Genomic DNA, 22,251 nt, shown 5'->3' with positions numbered 1-22,251 from the left:
TACAACCTGGATGGTGAAAATCCAGGTGACTTAAGTTTTGTGATGGTTGTTGCTTATCTGCATTCTCCAGGTTTTTATGATGAATGTGGATTATTAATATAAAAACATTACTTATGTACTATTTTTAAAAAGCAGAGCATAATCACACAGACAGAATTCTGTTTCATGCACAATTCAGGCGTGTAGCTGGTCCCGGGTGCTCAGCTCACAACCTGGCTGCTCAGGACACTTCCTGACCGAGTGAAATCTCTGCTGCTCAACCAGAGGGCGGGAGCCACACTGTCCTTATTCGGTTGCTCGGCAGACACCCAGTAGGATCACCATAAACACGTCCATTCATTTCATTGCTATAGAGAATAAGATCATTCCTATCAGTCTTTTTCACAACAGAAATGGACACTTTCCTGTTTATCTACTTATGCAAATTCTGTCACACTGTTTTGCAAGGTATATTTCACGAAACTAGCATTCTTCGGACAATAGGTATGCAAAAAAAAAAGTGGTGGTCTGTGAAAGACAGATGTCCTTCCTATCGGTATTTGCAGAGCCTCAACTATACAAATATTCATTGTGGATGTGCAATAGGAGGGTACAGTATATGGCCTTCCCCAAATTTATGTAGCCATGAAACACTTTTTTCCCAGGAAACATCTCCAGGGACCAGTGCTCCCAGGAATGTATTTTGGGAAATGCTAGTCTATCCTCTTAGCGCATAGTTCTTTGACCTGCCACCACAAAGCAGAGCAATTGTGCCCTGTCCCCCGTGATGAGGGCAGGGCAGCAGGGCCCACGCGGGGTGCTGTACGGAATGAGACAGTGACACAGCTCGCTCAGATTTCTGTCATCAAGCGAGCTAAGCCACAGAAGTGGCTTAGAGCCTAGAAAATAAATGAGGAATGGCCCATCAAATATTAACAACCAAGCACGAGGTGCCATTTTAATTTATTCTGCTTACAGAAAGCAAAAAAGAATTATACTATTTTTTTCAGTCTCATCTGCGTTGGACACAAATACTTTCAGAGGCAGAGTGAGAGGGAAAATGACAGACGTTTCACTGGCTACTGTAATACTGCTGTATCTCTTCCCAGCCTGTCACTCCCAAAGACAGTCACTGCCAAACGCTATTGCAGAAACACAATGCATTTACGTCAATAACACCTAACTGTACATTTAAATAAAAAATTAATACTAATCCCACCTAAGCTCTGCTAGAAATGTATGGCAGAAAACGACGGAGTAAGAGTATGAGTGAGACATATGAGTGTGAGTGCACAGCCACCAAAAGCTGATGAGCACCTAGCTTCCCTGCAAGTGAAAAAAAGCAGTGATGACGCCACTCTTCCATATGGGGCAGGATGAGACCCCTCTTTTATACCCTGCTCAAAATGTCAGGTGGACAATGGGACTGCATGAACGTTTAAAAGCAGCTCGACATTTTAGCTATCACCTTGCAGAGGTCATCGCTGCACTGCACGGCCGCACTTCCCAAAGTATGTCCCTAAGAACACTGGTCCTTGAAAACAGAATTTGGGGCTCAAAAAGATTTATAAAATACTATAAAAAAAAAAGATACTATAGACTATCATCCACTTCTTGGAGTCACAATATACATTATCACATGGAAGGTTCTAGAAGTCCTTTAAAAAGAAGTGCTTAACTGTATTTATTTATTTATTTATTTTTGGCTGCACTGGCAGCAGGGGCTACTCTTCATTGCGGTGCGCAGGCTTCTCATTACGGTGGCTTCTCTTGTTGCGGAGCATGGGCTCTAGGCGCGCAGGCCTCAGCACTTGTGGCATGCAGGCTCAGTAGTTGTGGCTCACAGGCTCTAGAGCGCAGGCTCAGTAGTTTGTGGCGCACAGGCTTAGTTGTTCTGCGGCATGTGGGATCTTCCCGGACCAGGGCTCAAATCCATGTCCCCTGCATTGGCAGGTGGATTCTTAACCACTGTGTCACCAAGGAAGTCCCGCTTAACTGTATTTAACCCAGAATTTCCCACTCTGTCCTTGGACTCTTTTCCTTAGGTAACATACTTCATAGAACATATTTTGAGAAATGCTCCTCTATGGCTTTGAAAAATTCTTTGCAGAAACAAAGCACAGAAAAATTAAGTAACTCCTGGAATCATGCGCTGGTCAACAACACAGAGGACGAGTGGTCATAAAACCACTCTAGTTCCATCTCAACACTTTTGCCATAAACTGAGCCTGCCTGAAAAGAGGCAACAATACGTTTTCCACGATTTCCTTCTTTATGGTGTAAAGCGTTGGGCATGCTGATCACAGTACAGAATTTAACGTGGCCCACAGGGGCCCATACTTCATGCACAGAGACCAGATGTTTCTAGTCTTTCCCACTTCTGTAACAATCAAATCATTAAACAACCGTCGTCGCTTATCACATGACTACAAGATTTTTCAAATAGACTTGACAGCCCTTTGTTCTTGAAAGGACACAAGAAAACAATAGGGCTTCTAATTATTTTCAGCAAGAATTACACAGACCAAGAAATCAAAATACGAAACCTTTTGGCTATATATGCCAAAAAATTTTAAAGTATTACAGCAAGGACAGGGAAAGATGGAAATCAAGGACATTACTGGAATGAGGTAAACATTTCATCCATTTGCATAAATACATAATTTTTTAAATTCTCGTTTCCAAGGAATTTAACATGATATATTGAAACGGAAGACAGCAAAAACAACTCTCCAGTTGTGGGACTTGGCAAACACAGTTATTATCTGTGCCAGGATGTAAACCGACCTCACACCTCAATAACGATTCTCGCAAATCGATACTGCAGAGAGGCAGGCGGCCTCAGCAACACGAGACCCCTCTCCACTCCTGGCTGGCTGGACAGCATATCCAGCAAGCCCGTCAAACTAACAAACCCCAGGGCTTCCCCACAGCCGACAGCCATGGAAAAATCTCCCTGTGTAACAAAGCCAAGGAGAACTCTGGAGCAGTGAGAAGTCACAACCGGGAGAGGGCCTGACCACAAGCCCAGGGTCAGAGGCTGCTGTCCAGATGCAGAGTCCCCCTCTGCCAGGCCCTTGGATGCAGCACAGCCTCGCTTCTGCCTCTTCTCTAGTTTCTTCTTCTCCTTCTGTTTCCGGATCTGGCTCTTGAATGGGTCACTATGCTTGGGCTCCTGGGGCCCACAGTACAGCCGATCCTGGCTGAGCTGGAGGAGGTCCTCCTCAGCTGGAACACAGATCATGGTGTGCGGCTCGGGGCTGCCCTTCCTCAGCAGGGACAGCCTGACCCACACCAGGGCCTTGGGGAAGCGGTCCAGGATGGACAGGCAGGCCTCTCTGCTCAATTCTTGCTGCCCTGTGCCAGGAGCTCGTGGGGCTGCCCGACTGTTCCCAGAACTGGGTCCACACCAGGCTGACAGCTGCCTCAGTAATCTTCTACTCCTGCATGAAGTAGGAGACACACGTTTTGAGGATATTTTGTTCAAGGGGAAAATATGCAGTTAGAAGACTGGACATTGCTGGAGTTCATTTGATTTTTTTGATACTCTATGGGGGGAAAGGATCAAAACTTCGATTTTTTAAAAATCAAAAATATACATTTGTGTAACGATACTTTTCTTTTTATGTGTCTACTACTCTGAGACTCAAGGATTAAAGGTTTCAAGTTGAAGGCAGAGAAAAATGAGACAGTGGAGTAGAATCTATGGCTATATTCACAGTGAGAGGATTCGAGTAAAAAGGATTGATGTTTTGATGAAAAAAGAAACTCTAAGGGACACTTATCTGAAAAGTAAGAAGGAAGGATATGAAATTACTGTACAGAAAAATAAGTATAAAGCAAAGGGCTGGCACTCTTTTAAAATCAGAGCACAGAATAAAGGGTTAATGATAAGCAGAATCGGATAGCCTGCAGCAGCACTGAGAGAAGAACACATTTTACACAGTAACCTCTGTGATATGACAATATCACAATGAATGGGGATCTAGTCGGCCACAAATGCAGGTCATTCAAAAGCAATGGGAAGAAATCTAATTCAACGATCTAAAGAATGCTTGCAGGGGTTCTTCATTACTTAAGATCACAATCGTGAGGGGACTGCTTTGTGAGCAAAGACTAAATAAAATAGGTCATAAACTGCCCTGGTTTAGGTCTACTGACGCGATATTTTAAATCATTTCGTCAGTTAGCATCATGCCCCAAAGCAAATGTATGTGATTTAGCCTTTTCCCTGGGCGCTCTATGATTCACTGGCTTTCCCTTCCAGAAGGTCCATAAATTCACTTGGGCTTTGTGTAAAGGAGCAATGATAACTTTTACTTCCTGGTCAGTATCAAAAAAACAGACAATCCAAAAAAGTACCCGGAAGTCGTGTGCACTTACCTCAGAACACAGAGGAGACTGCCGGTGGCACCCTGGCCCACTACCCCCTCAGTCCCCGCCCGGGCTGGACCATCTGTGTCCATCACTCCCTTGGGCTCGCTGGAGTCGTTTAGGGGTGTGCCCTCGTCATCAGACAGCTGTCGAGTCCTTCCAGGCATGGGAGCACAAGGCACCACATCTCTCCTCAGGCTACTCTCCTCACCACCAGGAGAGGAAGCTGCAGACGATGCATCTTGGGCCTGGACTCTTGATTCCCAGTCTCGAGTTAACTGCTCCCAGGGACAGCAGAAAGGTGCCAGGGTGCCAAGCTTAACGTAGTTGGGCCGTTTTGCCGGAGGGCGTCTAATGGAAATCAAAGAGGAGAACCAATTTTGAACAATTTAGGATGGACAATCAAAATAACCATGGCCACCGTACTCCATCTCTATTTTAAAAACAAACATACAAAAAAGTCTTCTAAGAAATACGATTTTAAAAACTAATGATAACCAACTCTAGGGGCTGAGCGTTTCTGTTTTCTTCGGTTTTTACTGTAATAGATGATGCGCCCACGAAGTCCCCCTACGTGCCTCACTCCGGGGGGCGCCACTCCTGAAGAGCTGCAGGTAAAGGGTGCTCCTGGAGCTGTGCAGTGATGCCCCTGAATACTCACAGGGTTTGAAGTTCAAAAGGTGCAGAAGGGGGACTTCCCTGGTGGTCCAGTGGTTAAGAATCTGCCTTCCAATGCAGGGGATGCAGGTTCGATCCCTGGCCAGGAAACTAAGATCCCACATGCCATGGAGCAACTAAGCAACTCTGAGCCCACACACTCTGGAGCCCTCGTGCCCCAACTAGAAAGCCTATGCACCGCAACTAGAGAGCCTGCACGCCACAACTACTGAGCCTGTGCACCACAATTAGAGAGAAGCCCGCACACCACAACTAGAGAGCACACCACAACTAGAGAGAAGCCCACGCGCTGCAACACAAGATCCCACGTGCTGCAACTAAGACCCGATGCAGCCAAAAATAAAAAAAAAATTTTTTTAAAAAGGTACAAAAGGGGTGATGGTGAAGTTTCTCTCTCACCCTTGACCTCTGGTGACCCAGCTGTCCCCCACAGAGACAATATCATCATCTGTTTCTTATATATCCTTCTAGAGACATTTTATAAACTTACAAGCAGACATATACATATTTCTTTTTTTACCCATTTTACACAAATGGTGGCAAACTGATCCTATACTCTTTTGCTTAACTTTATTCATTTAACAAAATATCTTGGAGGTCATTTTATATTAGCACATCAAGACATCCCTCACTCTTTAGCACAAGTCTTATCCCACTGGATGGTTTATACCTTATTTAGACAGTCCTCTCCTTGAGGACATTTTGATTATTTTCAAGCTTTTGCTTCTACAAACGATGCTGCCATGAATGACCTTGAACATGTTGTACAAGTACAAGTATATCCACAGGATAAAGTCCTGGGAGTGGAAGTGCTAAGGCAACGAGTATTATTAGCTCTTGCAACTTTGACAGATATTCCAAACTGCCCTCCACATGGGTGATACCAAATGACTTTTCCAGCAACATGTAAGTGAGGGAGAACCTTCAAAAAACCACTAACTAGTGGGAACCAGGGCCTGCTCTGGTATGTAATGACCCCAAGAGGTAGGGAGCAGCCTGGCCATGGGCCCTTCCGGGCTGGGGTACTCTGTGGGAGTCCCAGGCTGCACCCTCAGGCTGATGGTCTCCTCGGGGATAGGCCCAGACATTCCTTCCCCCCTCTGTTTCTTACTGTGTGCTATGCCCTAGGACCTCAAATGGAAATGAACCTGTACACTTAATCAGAGGTTCAGTTTGAGCCTATATTCTGGAGACTGAACCAAACGTGTTCTGGCCTCCTGAGAGGGGCAGCTGGTGAAAAACCCTCTCAGGGTACTTGCCTCACCCAGAAACTCTTAAAAAGAGAGACGGGCAGTTTATAAAAAGAGAGACAAAAAATGGTGAAAACACTTAAGAGTACCCAACCTCACTTGTAAGCAAACAAAAAATGAGAACGGTAAGATGCCATTTTTTCATGTATGTTTTGTCAGTATTAAGATTGGTAAGGACTTCCCTGGTGGCGCAGTGGTTAAGAATCCGCCTGCCAATGCAGGGGACACGGGTTTGAGCCCTGGTCCGGGAAGATCCCACATGCTACGGAGCAACAGAGCCCATGTGTCACAACTACTGAGCCTGTGCTCTAGAGCCTGCGAGCCACAACTACTGAAGCCCGTGCGCCTAGAGCCTGTGCTCCACAACAAAGAGAAGCCACCACAACTGGAGAAAGCCCGCGTGCAGAACAAAGACCCATCGCAGCCAAAAATAAATAAATAAATAATTTTTTTTAATTAATTAAAAAAATAAAATAAAAGATTGGTAATAGCCCACATTATCGGGACGTGAGGGAAAACAGGCACCCTCGGAACTAGCGGTAAAATTCTACACTAATACAAATAGCCATTTGCCAATGGTACGTCAAATCCTCAAAGCATGCAGCTTTTTTTTCTTTTTAACTAGAAATCTTATTTATGAGATTGAGCCTAAGGTCCTTCTTTGCCTTCTTTCCACTACAGCTCCTCTCAAGTGATAGCTCTTTCTTTTTCACACCCCACAGGCCTAGGGGTGAGCACATTCCTCCTGATGCCCCCAGACCGCTTTTCTTCTCCTTCCCGCTCCCCTGAGGCACAAGCCATCAGATAAACCTGGCTCTCCCTGCTCAGCCAGGGCCTCGGTCAACTCCCCAGGCACCCCATTCCCCGCCACTCTGCCTTCTGCTCCATCCCGACCCATTCATCCTTCTAGTACCCTGGCCCACCAGAAACTTCTCACACTTTTTACTTCCCCCCATCTCAACCACCCACTCTCCTGGTCACACCTTACCTTTCGGTCACTGCCAACACTTGCTCCACCTTAAAATCTCAATTTCAAGTATCCTTCACTCAGAATGACGCCTCCTATGTTGCCTGCCCATTTACCTCTCCACGGCAACAATTCCTCAACCACTGGAACTTCCTACGGTAAGTCCCCTACATACGAATGAGTTCCGTTCCAAGAGCGGATTCATAAGTCCAGTCTGTTCGTAAGTCCAACAAAGTTAGCCTAGGTACCCAACGAACACAATCGGCTATATAGTGCTATAATAGGTTTATAATATCAATACTTTTCACACAAATAATACATAGAAAACAAACACAAAAAATAAAACATTTTTAATCTTACAGTACGGTACCTTGAAAAGTACAGTAGTACAGTACAACAGCTGGCATACGGGGCTGGCATCGAGTGAACAGGCAAGAAGAGTTACTGACTGGAGGAGGGAGAGGAGGTGGGAGATGGTAGAGCTGAAGGATCCTCAGCAATAGGAGATGGAGGGCAAGCTGCAATCTCACTCACGCCTGACGCTGATGGAACACACGTTCACATCGTTGAAAGTTCGCAACTTGAAGGTTCAAATGGAGGGGACTCACTGTATTCGTTTACCACTTCATCACTGCTCACTACCGTCCTCACATCTCTCTCCTTGGAAGCCTAGATGCCACAGTTCCTAAGAGACACTTAGGAACTAAGTTCTCCTAAGAGAACTTAGTCACTCCCTTTACACATACCCCCAAGTCCCTCCTCCGGCAAAGCCCCTGCTGGTTACATTCAACCCTCCACTACCCCACGCCAGCACCTCATTGGCAGAACGTGGCTGGGGAAGAACATGCAGTAGTCCCGAAGGGTCTCACTATCAACACAACTTAAGCGGACTCCTACATTTCTTACAAATCTGATACGTTTCTCCAGTCGATTCTATCTTCCACTCTCCCAGAACACTGTTTATATCAATTCCTCTCTCCTCAAATCTCCAACAGCCTCTCTCCCCCTTATTCCTAGATGATAACCTTGCCTATTTTTCAGAGAAGACGGTCACAATCAGACTACTACCCAACCTCTGCGCAGAGTCTAGCCTACCGAAATCTGTATTCACATTTTCAGAGTCAGCCTTCCAGCCTTACTAAAAATAAGACAGCTAAGCCTGACCCTAAGGAATGCCACTCCTCCCCTTATGCCCTGGATGCCACCCCGTCGTCCTCACTCAAGGGCTTTGCTCTGGCCATTTTAGCCTCCCTCCCCTTGCCTGGATCCCTCCCACTAGTGTAGAAACACGTACTTCCATCAAGAATAAGCTCCACAAGGGCACAGCAGACTTTGCCCGTCCTGTCCCCTGCTGCAGCCTCAGTGCCTAGAAAGGTTTCTGACACATGGCAAGTTCTAAGTCAACATGTGCTAAACGAATAGATCAGACAAATACGTAGAGATACAAATGGAAAGCTGTTCACAGAAGCACAGAGCAAAGATTCAGAAAGAACCTACAGGGCCACTGATAGATCACAGGACAGCCATACTGCATTGGCAAACGACACCTCACTGGGCAAACCTGGCCCACTGCCTGTTTTTGTATGACCCGCGAGCTAAGAATGGTTTTTACATTTTTCAATGGTTGAAAAAAACACAAGAGGGAATTCCCTGAAGGTCCAGTGGTTAGGACTCCGCGCTTCCACTGCAGGGGGCCCGGGTTTCATTCCTGGTTGGGGAACTAAGATCCCACAAGCCACGCGGTGCGGCCAAAAAAAAGAAAAAAGGAAAGAAAAAAACACAAGAGAATAATATCGTGTGGCACATGAAAATGCTATGAAATTCAAATAGGATTGTCCATAGCGTGAGCCTGGAACACAGCCGTGCTCACTCATTTATGCGTCCTCTGAGGCTGCTTTCATGCCACATGGCAGAGTTGAGCAGCTGCCATGGAGACCAAAGGGCCCACAAAGCCAGAAATAGTTATCATCTGGCCCTTTACAGAAAGGGTTTGCCAACTCTTGGTTTAGAGTCATATTTATTGATATGGGAAAACTTTCCATAATACACAGCTAAATGAAAAAAGCAGGTTTCAAAATAGTAGATGTAATACAATGCCTTAAAAAAAATTTGTGTCTACAAAAAATTTGCATACATAAAAAAATCGAAAGGGTGAGAAATTAAGTATTACTGTCAATTATTATTTAACAAGCATGGAGAAGCCCCTGCACACTATGGGAGGCGTAGGATGTACGACACACAATGGCTGCCCTCAAAGGGCTTGTAAACCAGCAATCCAGGAACGTATCCCCGTTCACTCACTCACTCATTCATCCATCATTCAAACAATAGCCGGAAAGCCAAGCCAGCTGTGGCCAAGCCTGTCTCTAGAGTTGCAGCCGTGCACAGGAGAGCACAACTGTGGAGTTCACAGTCAAGGAAATACAACATTCAATTAGTCACCCATTCATCAGTCAACAAAAAAACAGGTATTAAGGCCCACTGTGCACTAGGCACCGGCTAGATACTGCAGATGCCACAACAAACAAGAGAGTTTTTGTGCTTCCCGAAGTCTACAGTTCAGTAGGAAATACCGGTGCCCTATGTTTCCTTTCCAGAGTATAAAGGAAATAAAACCCCTCACTGGCCACTCCTCCAATGGAAAAGAAAAAAGTCTAGATGGATAGATACCAAAATGTAAAAACAGTGCTATCTCTCCGGATAAAAGGAATACACCAGTTTATAAAGTATTTTTGCATGTTTCCATACTTTCATTAAAATTCATAAGTATGTACTCCATCTATAACCATTACGAAAGACACAATTTCCATTTTGAGGAGGCAGGGCTCAGTAGCGGGAATCAATTAACAAGCGCCCGGAACTCAGGTCCACAGCTTAGGTGTACACCATCATCAGTGAAGCAGATAACAAAGAGAAAGGCTTGTAACCTGCATGGGCTATAAAATTTAGATATAGGGCAATCTCCTGACCTAAGTAGCATCTTCTTAATTATGTCTTGGGAATGTTGACAAGTCTAAGAACTCCACATTATATAGTAAGAGTCCCTGAAGCCAGGACAAACATGATTGTTCAATGTGTCTTCCCCTTAAGACATCAAACTAGGGACTTCCCTGGTGATGCAGTGGTTAAGAACCCGCCTGCCGGGCTTCCCTGGTGGCACAGTGGTTAAGATTCCGCCTGCCAATGCAGGGGACACGGGTTCGAGCCCTGGTCCAGGAAGATCCCACATGCTGCGGAGCAACTAAGCCCGTGCGCCACAACTACTGAGCCTGTTCTCTAGAGCCCATGAGCCACAACTACTGAAGCCCGCGTGCCACAACTACTGAAGCCCGCGTGCCTAGAGCCCATGCTCTGCAACAAGAGAAGCCACCGCAATAAGAAGACCGCGCACCTCAACGAAGAGCAGCCCCTGCTCGCCGCAACTAGACAAAGCCCACACTCAGCAATGAAGACCCAACGCAGCAAAAAATAAATAAATTTATTAAAAAAAAAAAAAGACATCAAACTAGAGAAGCCAGTTTCTTACCTTTTGTACTTTTCAAGAAGATTCTTAGCTTGCTCTTCAGCAAAGAGAATCCCAGCAGGGCAGTCTGGGAAATCACCTGGGACATTAGGTGACCTTTTATACTGAGAATGCACTACAGTCTCTTTTAATCCTCCAACTCTTGCACCTCGATAGATCTAAAAGAAACGCCAGAAAGATCCTGTCACTATACCAACTTAAAGTGAAACTGCTAAATTCTTTGTATGGAGAAAAATGGGAAACCTAAATACCCATCAAAAATAGAATGGATAAATACACTGGGGAACTACCCCACGATGGGTTACCATACAATAGTAAAAATGAACGAAATAGAGCTTCACCAATCAACATGGAAAAATCTCAATGTTGAGTGAATACTGCAAGTTGCAAAAGCATTTATACAAGGAATAAAGTTTAAAAACATGTCAAATATAGCTATTTTATTTTAGGATATACACACACACTTAATAAAGCTATAAAAACATGCATGATGGTGACAAACACCAAAAATAGGACTCGTGATTCCTTTAGAAGGAGAGAGGGAAATGGGATTGGAGAGGGATACACAGAGCGCTTCCAATGAACCTGTAATGTCTTATTTCTTAAGCTGGATGGCGGGTGAAAGGTACACAGGTATACCTTCTGTATGCTTAAAACAGTTCATAATTTTAAAGTTAGATTTAAAAATATTCCCACTCCTAAATGATTAACTGAATGTCCTTTGCACTACGCATAATCACTAAAATTAATTACCTGCCTGAATCTAACGGTCTTACATGTCATGTCCTTTATGCTTTCTAGCTCAAAGTAATTATTTAACCAGGAAAAAAAAAACACACATTAGATTTTTAATAAAATTTTTCGCTGCAGTTAATAAAAGAGGAATAAATGGAACAGAATGTAAAAAAAAAACTGTATTCTATACGTCTATAAAAACGAAGTCTTTTGGCTTTTAAACTGTAACAAATTTCAAGTAAAGAAACCTCAACATTTTGTTGCCACTATTATTCAAAAATCAGGCCACTTTTAAAACCTCAAAAATTCAAAAAATGTCAGCACAACTCTTAGTAATGAAAACCGGGCTCCAGGGACTCTATGAAGTATCTTATATCCAGGATTATAGCTCAAAGGGCAGAAAACTAGCACTCAATTTCTAGGTCGTGCGTAAAGTCAGGAACATTTTCAGTGCTTGGCATTCACTAGGAATGTATTTTAAATGTTGTAACTGTTGGTCAGAATCGAAGAGTAACTTACAAATGGAATCCAGAAAGCCATGCCCCAGCCCTTTGGGAGGAGGACATCCCAGCCACTTCCCCAGCCTCGCTGGTCATCACCAGTCACTTTTCCTGGCTGTTGAATCAAAAGTATAGGAACCTTGGATTCATGGGGACCTAAAAAAAGCTGTGACCCGGGCACCAGCAATTCACTCCTCTTCCGGTTTAAATCCTGAAGTGGAAGAAAATAATTCAAGACAAACAACCCTAGTCTTCCGGGAGATCCTACTGGGTCTCCCTATAAGCAGCTTTACAAAGTTCAATGCTCTTTTAAAAAGCAAGAAAAAGGTGTTCTCAATAAATAAATGTGAGCCATTTTAAGTACAAGGTATTTCTCCCAGGATGATTTTCCTCTATACAAGTGCTTTGGTAGAAAATGCCAAATTGTCTTAAATTAGAAGATACTAAGTGATTCAAAGTAATAAAATAATATACATTCATTCTGCTAATTCCTTATCTATCAGGATTAATCTTACATTGTGATACTCTGTCCCTACATTTAGTTTGGTTAAGATTGGTGGTCATGAAGTAAAAGGGCTATAAACAAGAACTTCTCAAGGAGGGGCACGTGGGGAAATACTCCAGCTTTTAAGAAAATTTCTCAGCAGGTCTTAAAAGAGAAGATGCTATAAATGATCTATTAAGTGGACTGCAGGGAGTGGATAACAACATCCTTGCAGTCTTGCCAGGTGGAGACAGGCCTGACGCTCAATTGAGAAGACTACACAGGAGACCACCTCCACGCTACAAAGTCTAACTCACGAATGCCCTTCATGCATGACCAAGTCCCGAGTCTCCTTTTTTTACCTTTGGTCAAGTTTCCACTACCTTCTACATATTGGGAATTCCAAAATATCTATCTCTTTAGTCCCAACTTTTCCTCCTGGGATAGAAACCTGTCTCCTGGACATCTGCTCCTGGGACGTCCTGAGGCCCCTCAGTTTATCTGAGACTAAACTCATCTTCCCCGCTGCGTCACTCTCCTCCTGTGTGCCCCGGCTGGCTGGATGACATACAATTCTCACAGTTCATTAGCTCATTCGTTCATCCTTTCAAATGTTTAGTCTTCATTCATTTACTTGTTCATTCAAATATTTCCTAAGTACCTGTTATATGCCAGGCACTTAGCTAGAACTTGGGAAGACAGCAGTGACAAGTCAGACCTGGCTCTGCCTCTCTTTTAGCTGAGCTCCTAAAACCAAGCTAGACCATTAGGACCTAACCCACAGGCCTCCTCCTTTCTCACTTCCCATCTTCCAATCAACCACTGAGTCTAGGCAGTTTTACCTTCCAGGTATATGTATTAAACCCCAGCCCCTCCACTCCAGGCATACTGCCACACTTCAGGCCCCCATCATGCCATCTGGACTACTTCAAGGGTCTCTTCTAAGCCATCCAACCACAAGCCCTCTCTCCAGCTCTTCCGCCCCTTATCCCCGTCTCTAGTCTCCGTAGCACTCCCAGACTGAAATCTGATCACGTCATGGCCCAACTTAAAATCTTCAATGGCCCCTGCATCTTCAGTCCAAATCCAAAAATGCCTCAAGGTCTTTTATGCTATAGCCCCTTTTTATCTCCTCAGTTCCATCTCCTACCCCACCCTTAACTCCAAGATACTGATCTACTTGGAGATTCCTGAACATGCCATCCTGTTTTTGGCCTGGGCCCTTGCCCTCGTTCTCAACTCCAACAATCCTTCCTCCACTGTAGCCTTGGCTCCTGGCCCCTGGCCGCCAAGAAGCCTGGTTAATTCTCACCACACACCTAAGAGTTAGCTCAAATACCAGCTCCTCCACCCAGGAAGCTTTCCCCAGTTTCCCTAGTCCGGGCTCAGTACCCCTTCTTTGGGCTTCCTTTGTACTCTGTACTTCTTCAACCTAATCCTAGTCATCTACCCCATTATCTAATACAATACCTGGTGCTGACAGGAGCTCAATCATGGTGAAATTAATGACAGAGAACATTTAAGGGGAAAAATAGTAAAAGAAAAACAAATTAAACCATAAGATTATCATTTCAAGAAAAAGTCTTTGTATTAACCTTTTCTAGAGATTATTCTTCTCTAAGAACGGAAAATAGCATTGTATATATCGTAAGGGATCCAAAAATTGCAAATAAAAGGAAGTCTATGGGATTCTATTAAATATGAAAAAACGTTCATGGTCTCTAGAGTGATGAATTTCAGCCTGTTTTCACGACTTTACCATTAGTTACCTGATCCGAGATTTTATTCTCTGTGACACTCTTACAGATATCTTGGTTCCAAAGAAAGCTATGCGAACACTCCACAGGCACACCCTCCAGAAGCAGCTGTCTAACTTTCTCATTATCTAAGAGGGAAAAGAAATAGCCTTAAACCACATTCCTTAGATCAGTGAGGTCAACTTCTAAACAAAGCCAGGTGACCTTTTCTTACAAGAAACTATTCTATAGGCTCCCCTAGAAGCCTAACTTCTCTAGAGGAATTTATTTACTTGAGTAGAAATTGTTATTCTTACAGTTGGTTTCACAATCTGTGAAACAGCAAAGGCTCCTAAACTTATTTCTTTGACATTTATTTTTAGTCTGTAAGATGCAAACATTACATTAAATTGCCTCTAAATATCTGCCTGATTCCACATTTAAGATAATCACGTTCTAGGCATCACTGCAGAGGCGAACCATTTCTTGATTATATGCTCTTGACAGCACAAATCATATTTTAACTATTGGCTTCAGGGCTCTTTATATCATCCCTGACCCAATGGTCTTGAGCCAACAGATACCATCCTTTTCTTCTGTCCTATTACTTCAAGTCTCTGATTACCCTTTTTTATTGAATTGAATGTATTCCTTTCTGTAAAACGTATTTTTCTCAGTCCTTTAAAACGAATATATTTGTTGTGAAATATGTTGTTTCATCCCTTTAAACGAGCTACACCATGCCAAAAAGTACTCTAGTGGGAAAGGAGGAGGAATTTTTTCAGTTATAAACATATATATTGATAGAAGAGACTTCCTACATGCAATTTACTTAAACATTAGAGGAAAAAAAATCTTTCAAATCTTACTTTGTTGGACTGAAGAATTAAAAGTAAAAAGTCAGACAATTCATGAGTTTAGGCTAAGGTCCTAAAATGCCAACATAGAAAGGTCACTCAACCTGCATGGGTCTGATGGCTGAAAAAAGTAAGTTGGAAGTGACTTGGCCATAATGTGACAGATGTCAGGGATAAACAAGTTAGAAAAAATTAACTGGTGAAAAGATCTGAGATGAAAGCTCCTTAAAAGCAGCAACTGCTTCTAGTGCAGCTGGAGAGAATAACCAGCAGCATCTCAAGTGACAAGGCGTGTGCTGTAAAAATTCACACAGCCTGTCTAGGAGCAAAAAAACCCCATCAAACAGCTGTCTGCCAAGAAGTCTTTCCTGTGGAGTGTTGCCATAGACCTGAGTGACAGAGCTGGGATTTTATTCAGATTTGGCCACAGACAAAAGAGATGGCTAATACTTAGGGTGTAAAGGCATAGGAAAGCACAACTTCATCTTCAAATATTCTAAAAAATAATAAGTAAAAAGATGAAACAAAGTAGATGGTACATCCAGACAGTGGAATATTATTCAGCACTAAAAAGAAATGAGCTATCAAACAACCTAACCCAAAAATGGGCAGAAGACCTAAACAGACATTTCTCCAAAGAAGATATACAGATTACCAACAAACACATGAAAGGATGCTCAACATCATTAATCATTAGAGAAATGCAAATCAAAACTACAATGAGATATCATCTCACACCAGTCAGAATGGCCATCATCAAAAAATCTAGAAACAATAAATGCTGGAGAGGGTGTGGAGAAAAGGGAACCCTCTTGCACTGTTGGTGGGAATGTGAATTGGTACAGCCACTATGGAGAACAGTATGGAGGTTCCTTAAAAAACTACAAATAGAACTACCATATGACCCAGCAATCCCACTACTGGGCATATGTCCTGAGAAAACCATAATTCAAAAAGAGTCATGTACCGGGCTTCCCTGGTGGCGCAGTGGTTTAGAGTCCGCCTGCGAATGCAGGGGACGCGGGTTCGTGCCCCGGTCCGGGAGGATCCCACATGCCGCGGAGCGGCTGGGCCTGCGAGCCATGGCCGCTGAGCCTGCGCGTCCGGAGCCTGTGCTCCGCGGCGGGGGAGGCGCGACAGTGAGAGGCCCGCGTACCGCAGGAGAAAAGAAAAAAAAAAAAAAAAAAGAGTCATGTACCAAAATGTTCATTGCAGCTCTATTTACAGTAGCCAGGAGATGGAAGCAACCTAAGTGTCCATCATCGGATGAATGGATAAAGATGTGGCACATCTATACAATGGAATATTACTCAGCCATAAAAAGAAACGAAATTGAGTTATTTGTAGTGAGGTGGATGGACCTAGAGTCTGTCATACAGAGTGAAGTAAGTCAGAAAGAGAAAAACAAATACCATATGCTAACACATACATATGGAATCCAAAAAAAAAGAAAGAAAGAAAATGGTCATGAGAACCTAGGGGCAAGACGGGAATAAAGATGCAGACCTACTAGAGAATGGACTTGAGGATACGGGGAGGGGGAAGGATAAGCTGGGACAAAGTGATAGAATGGCATGGACATATACACTACCAAACGTAAAATAGATAGCTAGTGGGAAGCAGCCGCATAGCACAGGAAGATCAGCTCGGTGCTTTGTGACCACCTAGAGGGGTGGGATAGGTAGGGTGGGAGGGAGGGAGACGCAAGAGGGAAGAGATATGGGAACATATGTATATGTATAACTGAGTCACTTTGTTATAAAGCAGAAACTAACACACCATTGTAAAGCAATTATATTCCAATAAAGATGTAAATAAATAAATAAATAAATAAATAAAATAAATGAGCTATCAAGCCATGAAAAGACAAGAAAGAACCTTAAAAGCATATTACTATGTGAAAGAAACCAGTCTGAAAAGGCTACATACTGTATGATTCCAACTATGTGACATTCTGGAAAAGGCAAAACCATAGAGACTGTTGAACGATCAGGGGTTGGAAGCAGTGAGAAAGGGATGAAAAGAGAGAGCACAGCTGACTTACGATAGTGAAACTATTCTGTGTGATACTATAATGCCAAAGCAGAGGATGTCTGAAGGCAAAGGAGGCCTTTAAGTCAACAGTCTTCACTACTGAGAAAAAAATATTATCAGCTGAGTCAGCACGCCCCTCAGCGTGCCCAGAATGACTGTCAATTCCGTGCGTAATTCTAAGTCCTTCCCCCAAGACTCACATAAAGCACATTCTCTTTCATCTCGGACCAAAGCTAATTGACTACATAACTCCAGAATTGTGACTTAAAGGTTGAATAGCTTATCTTCTCCTTTCTTAAATGTATTTGAAGATTACCAGATTTTAAAATTTCCTTAAGTGTTTCTTAGAGAAGCAAGGGAAATGAATAAAAGGTTTAATCATTTGGGATTCAAATGAACCAAAGTTACAGCCTTCAAATTCACTCTATTTTAAATTAAATTTGCAGAACAGTTAAAAAGGCCCAGCTGAAGCTATCAGATATTTTTTCTCCCAAGAGCAGAAACTGAGAAGTCATGGCAATAATGACCAATAACTGGGAACTTGAGAAAGTCAACTGTTTGGGGTACACGGTAATAGAAAGGGTATAAAGAGAAAGACTAAAAGGAGCCCATGAGCACAATGTAAGGTCAGTATTTTCTAAAGCAAATTCATCTCTGGAAGACAAAGACTAGTTAAAATAATCTAACAAAGCAAACCAGATGTTAAGGAGAGCAAATACTAAAAGAACAGATAGTAGAGCAGAACTTGTATTTTTAAATTTCACCCAGAAAGCCAGTTCTTTACACAGTGAAATGCTGTGTTAATGAAGTTGAAAAGATTCGCAAAAACATATTGTTAATATTTATCAAACTCAAGAAATGAATGATAGGACTTCCCTGGTGGCGCAGTGGTTAAGAATCCGCCTGCCAATGCAGGGGCCATGGGTTCGATCCCTGGTCCGGGAAGATCCCACATGCCGCGGAGCAACTAAGCCCATGCACTACAACTACAGAGCCTCTGCTCTAGAGCCCACGAGCCACAACTACTGAGCCCGCGTGCCACAACTACTGAAGCCCGGGCACCTAGAGCCCGTACTCCACAACAAGAGAAGCCACTGCAATGAGAAGCCCGTACAACGCAACGAAGAGTAGCCCCCCCGCTCGCCACAACTAGAGAAAGCCCGCGTGTAGCAACAAAGACCCAACGCAGCCATAAATAAATAAATAAATAAATGAAAATAAATTTATTTAAAAAAGAAAAAGAAAGAAATGATCAAGTAAACTTTTTCAAAGCACCTGAGGATACGCATCATCCCCTCAGGGTCTTCACTGAAAGAGAAAACCATTTCCATTTCTGTACTCTATTCTACTCTCAATGTTTCTGACGCTCAAGTGTATGGTTGTTTTTCCCACAGCAAACAATTCTCTGACACCAGCTGAGTGTCCTACAATTTAACTCAATCCTGACGCTACCTACCTAGAGATAGCATCAGATCCCACAGGTTAAGGGCTCAGTCCCACAGACAGCTCCCACTTCAGACGCCAATTTTAAGTCCTGACCAACTGGCAATAAATTGGCCAAGTCCAATAGTTTGCTAGAATGGCTCCCAGAACTCAGGAAAACAGTTCACTTACTACATTACTGGGTGATTTTTTTAATAGAAGGATACAGCTCTGAAACCAGATGCAAGAGATGCACAGGGCAAGGTAAAGGGGAAGGGGTGTGGCACTTCCATGCCCTCTCTGGGCACCCCACCACCCAGCACCTCCAAGGGTTCAGCAAACAGGAAACTCTCCAAACTCCACTCTAGGATTTTTATGGAGGTTTCAGCAGGTAGGTATGATTGATTGGCCATTAGCGATTAAGCTTAATCTCCAGCCCCTCTCCCTTCTCAGGGAGAGAAGGGGTGGCGCCTGAAAGTTCCAACATTTTGATTGGTTCCCCTGGCAACCCGCCCCCAGCCTTAGGGGCTTTACCAAAAGACACCGCATTAAAATAAACTCAGGTGTGGTTGAAAGGGGCTTGTTAGGAATAAGAAAAGGCTCTCCTTTTAGCCTTTAAGGCTCTTGTCACTTAGGAAATTACAAGAGTTTTAGAAGCAAGGTGCCAGGAACCATGGACAAACACCAAAACATGTATTCCTTATTACCTCACAGTATCATACTGCTGTATCTTCTCTTTTCCAAGCTCTCTATAATTCCCAGCACACATAAGAAGATAAACTGTTTATGTTATGCAAGTCAGGCAAACCCTTCCTATGGTTTAAGTAGCACCAGAATTGATCTGTTTTGTCCAAGTCAAAACAAAGAATGACTTCAGATATGGAAAGACAGACTGGAAGTTATGTCAGAGAATTAAGACCATCATGACCTTAAGATTCTTCTAAGGATTCACCTTTTATTAATTGATCCAGCTCATCAAGGTATATTTCTAAAATTAGTTTTGAATTGTCATCCCAGATGGTATGTTACATTTGTTAATAATATTTGTGTAATACTAAATCCTTAAAAAGTTTACTTTTTTATATAGCTCACATGCCGATACTTCTTCAAAGAAATTACTTAAAACAGGTTTTAATAAAATACAACAATAAGATTGGTGGCCACGATGGTGAAGTAAGACCCTGAACATACCTCCTCACATGGGCACACCAAAATTACAACTGTTTACAGAGCAAGTATCTATTAGAACGTCTTGAAGACTAGCAGAACAGGCTCTCCACCACTAAAGATAATAAAGAAGGAACCAGACAGGAGAGGTGGAGACATGGTAGAGTCAAGATACACACCCCTGGGTAGGCGACCCACAAACAGGAGGAGAATCATAATTGCAGAGTTTCCCCGAGGGAGCAGGGGGACCGAGCTCCTCATCAGGTACCCCAGCCTGGGGGTGCTGCATAGAGAGGATGAGCCTGTACAACATCTGGCTTTGAAGGCCAGCTGGGCTTGAGAACAGGAGAGCTGGAGGGCTACAGGAAACACAGACTCCACTCTTAAAGGGTACACGTAAAATCTACAGGTTCCAAGTCCCAGCACAGAGGCAGTAATTTGAAAAGAGCCACTTGTTGATCTTCGAGAGTTTCCCAGAGAGGCAGAAGGCAATTGGGAGTCCTCCTGGGGACACAGATCTGGTGAGGATGTGGAGAAAAGGGAGCCCTCATACACTGCTGGTGGGAATGTAAATGGGTGCAGCCACTGTGGAAAACAGAATAGAGGTTCCTCAAAAAACTAAAAATAGAACTACCATACACTCCAGCAATTCCAATTCTGGGTATATTTCCAAAGAAAATGAAAACACTAATTCGAAAAGATACATGCATCCCTATGTTCACTGCAACATTATTTATAACAGCCGAGGTATGGAAGTGTCCATCAACAGATGAATGGATAAAGAATATGTGGTATATATACAATGGAATACTACGTAAAAAGAATGACACTTTGTCATTTCCAACAACATGGATGGACTTGGAGGATATTACACTAAGTGAAATAACTCAGAGAAAGACAAATAGCACATGATATCACTAATATGCGGAATCTAAAAGACAAAACAAATGAACAAACATAACAAAACAGAAACAGAGTCCTAGATACAGAGAACAAACTGGAGGCTGTGAGAGGGGAGACGTGGGGGGTGGGGGGGATAAGTGAAATAGATGAGGGAGATTAAGAGATACAAACTTCCAGTTATAAAATAAGTAAGTCATGGGGATGTAATGTACAGCACGGGGAATATGGTCAGTGATATTGAAATAACTTTGTATGATGACAGATGGTAGCTAGACTTATCCTGATCACTTGGTAATGTATAAAAATATTGAACCACTATGTTATACACTTGAAACTAATATAATATTGTAAATCAATTATACTTTGATTATTAAAAAACACAATGACATAAGACGGTAAGCTTTAATAGTACAAACTAAATCATGTTTTTCAAGATAGACTTTAATTTTCCTTGAACTGATTTATATTAAGACAAAAGGCTTAGGAAGAATTGAATACTGCCTTATTCCAAAAAAGGGTTTGAGGCAGCAAGAGAAACTAAGCAGAGTTTAACTACAGTTTTGAGATGATTACGACAGTAAACATTTATTGGTGTAGTAGACGCTGTTAACTTTTATGGTTGTTCCAGACCATATTGCTATTAAAAAAGAAAGAGGCAACAATGAATTGATTAAAGTGTCAGGCTCCGTAATTAACTAACTTACCTATATATCTTAAACTCCTCCCTCATCCAATCCACCTTTCATGTGAAGTTCTGGCAGAGTACTTTATTGCCCCCTTAATAAGCTATCTAACTACATGTGAAGGTAAAAAAAAAATTCTGAAGTTGTTTCTACACACACCTGTATCCTTTCTCCAAAAATTCATAAGCTGATTTTAATCATTCTTCCAATTAACCGTGTTTAAATGACAGTAAATACGAGACAGGATCACAATTGCAGCAAATCGCAATTTTAGACTAAAATTTTAGCCAGCCCCTACCCATCCCCCACCGTGTCACCCCAAAGAACTCCTGCAGGCCACTCTACTGAGTCTACACCAAGACGTCTTACCCTTCAGCACCTGGGATGGCCTTGCCAGGATTCGAACCTGGATCATCTGTATGGTCAGACAGAGGCTTCCAAAGAGCACAAGACCAGCTGCGGGTGCAGATCCCTTCCTCACAATTAAAATTCTGCAAAGCCAGGCATTTTCAGAGAACCAAGTTTGCAGAGACAGGTTTTACTTAGATACTAAAAATAGAGAACTCAGGGGAAAAAATGAACATAATGATCAGGCTACATGTTTACAGCTAAAAGATACTTCCTCATACACATCTCCTTTGATCATAATCACCTTGAAAGGTAGGCAGGTAAAGACTGCCCTAATTCTTCTACAGATAAAGTTACTGCAGAAGTGTCACAGGCAGAACTCTTCTAATGGGACTGACTGCTCTAAATAGTAAGGAAAACCAGGTTGTCTCAGGAACTTTACCTTGGCATTTTTCTGGATTGGGCAAAACTCTGGACCTCTTTTGAGGCAAATTTATTCGTGGATCACCAACTGTCAGTCCCAGAACAGTACCTGCTGGAATTTCTGCTGGTGATGTTATTCCTTTAGCAAAAAAACAAAACAAAACAAAAAGCAAACAAAAAGTTATTCA

At 42.9% G+C, this 22,251-nt stretch overlaps 1 protein-coding gene across 2 annotated transcripts in view; it reads right to left on the bottom strand.

Moving 5' to 3' along the window:
• Nucleotides 1-1,030: 1,030 nt before the first annotated feature.
• Nucleotides 1,031-22,251, bottom strand: part of POP1 (POP1 homolog, ribonuclease P/MRP subunit) — a 39,036-nt gene continuing 17,815 nt past the window's right edge. Inside the window, exons 11-16 of one of the 2 annotated variants that reach the window (XM_059994963.1) lie at nucleotides 22,083-22,202; nucleotides 14,260-14,375; nucleotides 12,026-12,217; nucleotides 10,775-10,929; nucleotides 4,363-4,704; nucleotides 1,031-3,422 (exon numbers count right to left, since the gene is read on the bottom strand). In XM_059994963.1, coding sequence (XP_059850946.1) covers nucleotides 2,768-3,422; nucleotides 4,363-4,704; nucleotides 10,775-10,929; nucleotides 12,026-12,217; nucleotides 14,260-14,375; nucleotides 22,083-22,202 — 1,580 coding nt within the window. In that variant the 3' untranslated portion in view covers nucleotides 1,031-2,767. The remainder of the gene's footprint in view (nucleotides 3,423-4,362; nucleotides 4,705-10,774; nucleotides 10,930-12,025; nucleotides 12,218-14,259; nucleotides 14,376-22,082; nucleotides 22,203-22,251) is intronic. The other variant, XM_059994964.1, reaches the window with a different exon arrangement.

Source organism: Delphinus delphis, chromosome 17 (genome assembly GCF_949987515.2).
Source record: "Delphinus delphis chromosome 17, mDelDel1.2, whole genome shotgun sequence".
NCBI classification, from domain to species: Eukaryota; Metazoa; Chordata; class Mammalia; order Artiodactyla; family Delphinidae; genus Delphinus; species Delphinus delphis.
This window is presented reverse-complemented; position numbering and strand designations above follow the sequence as displayed.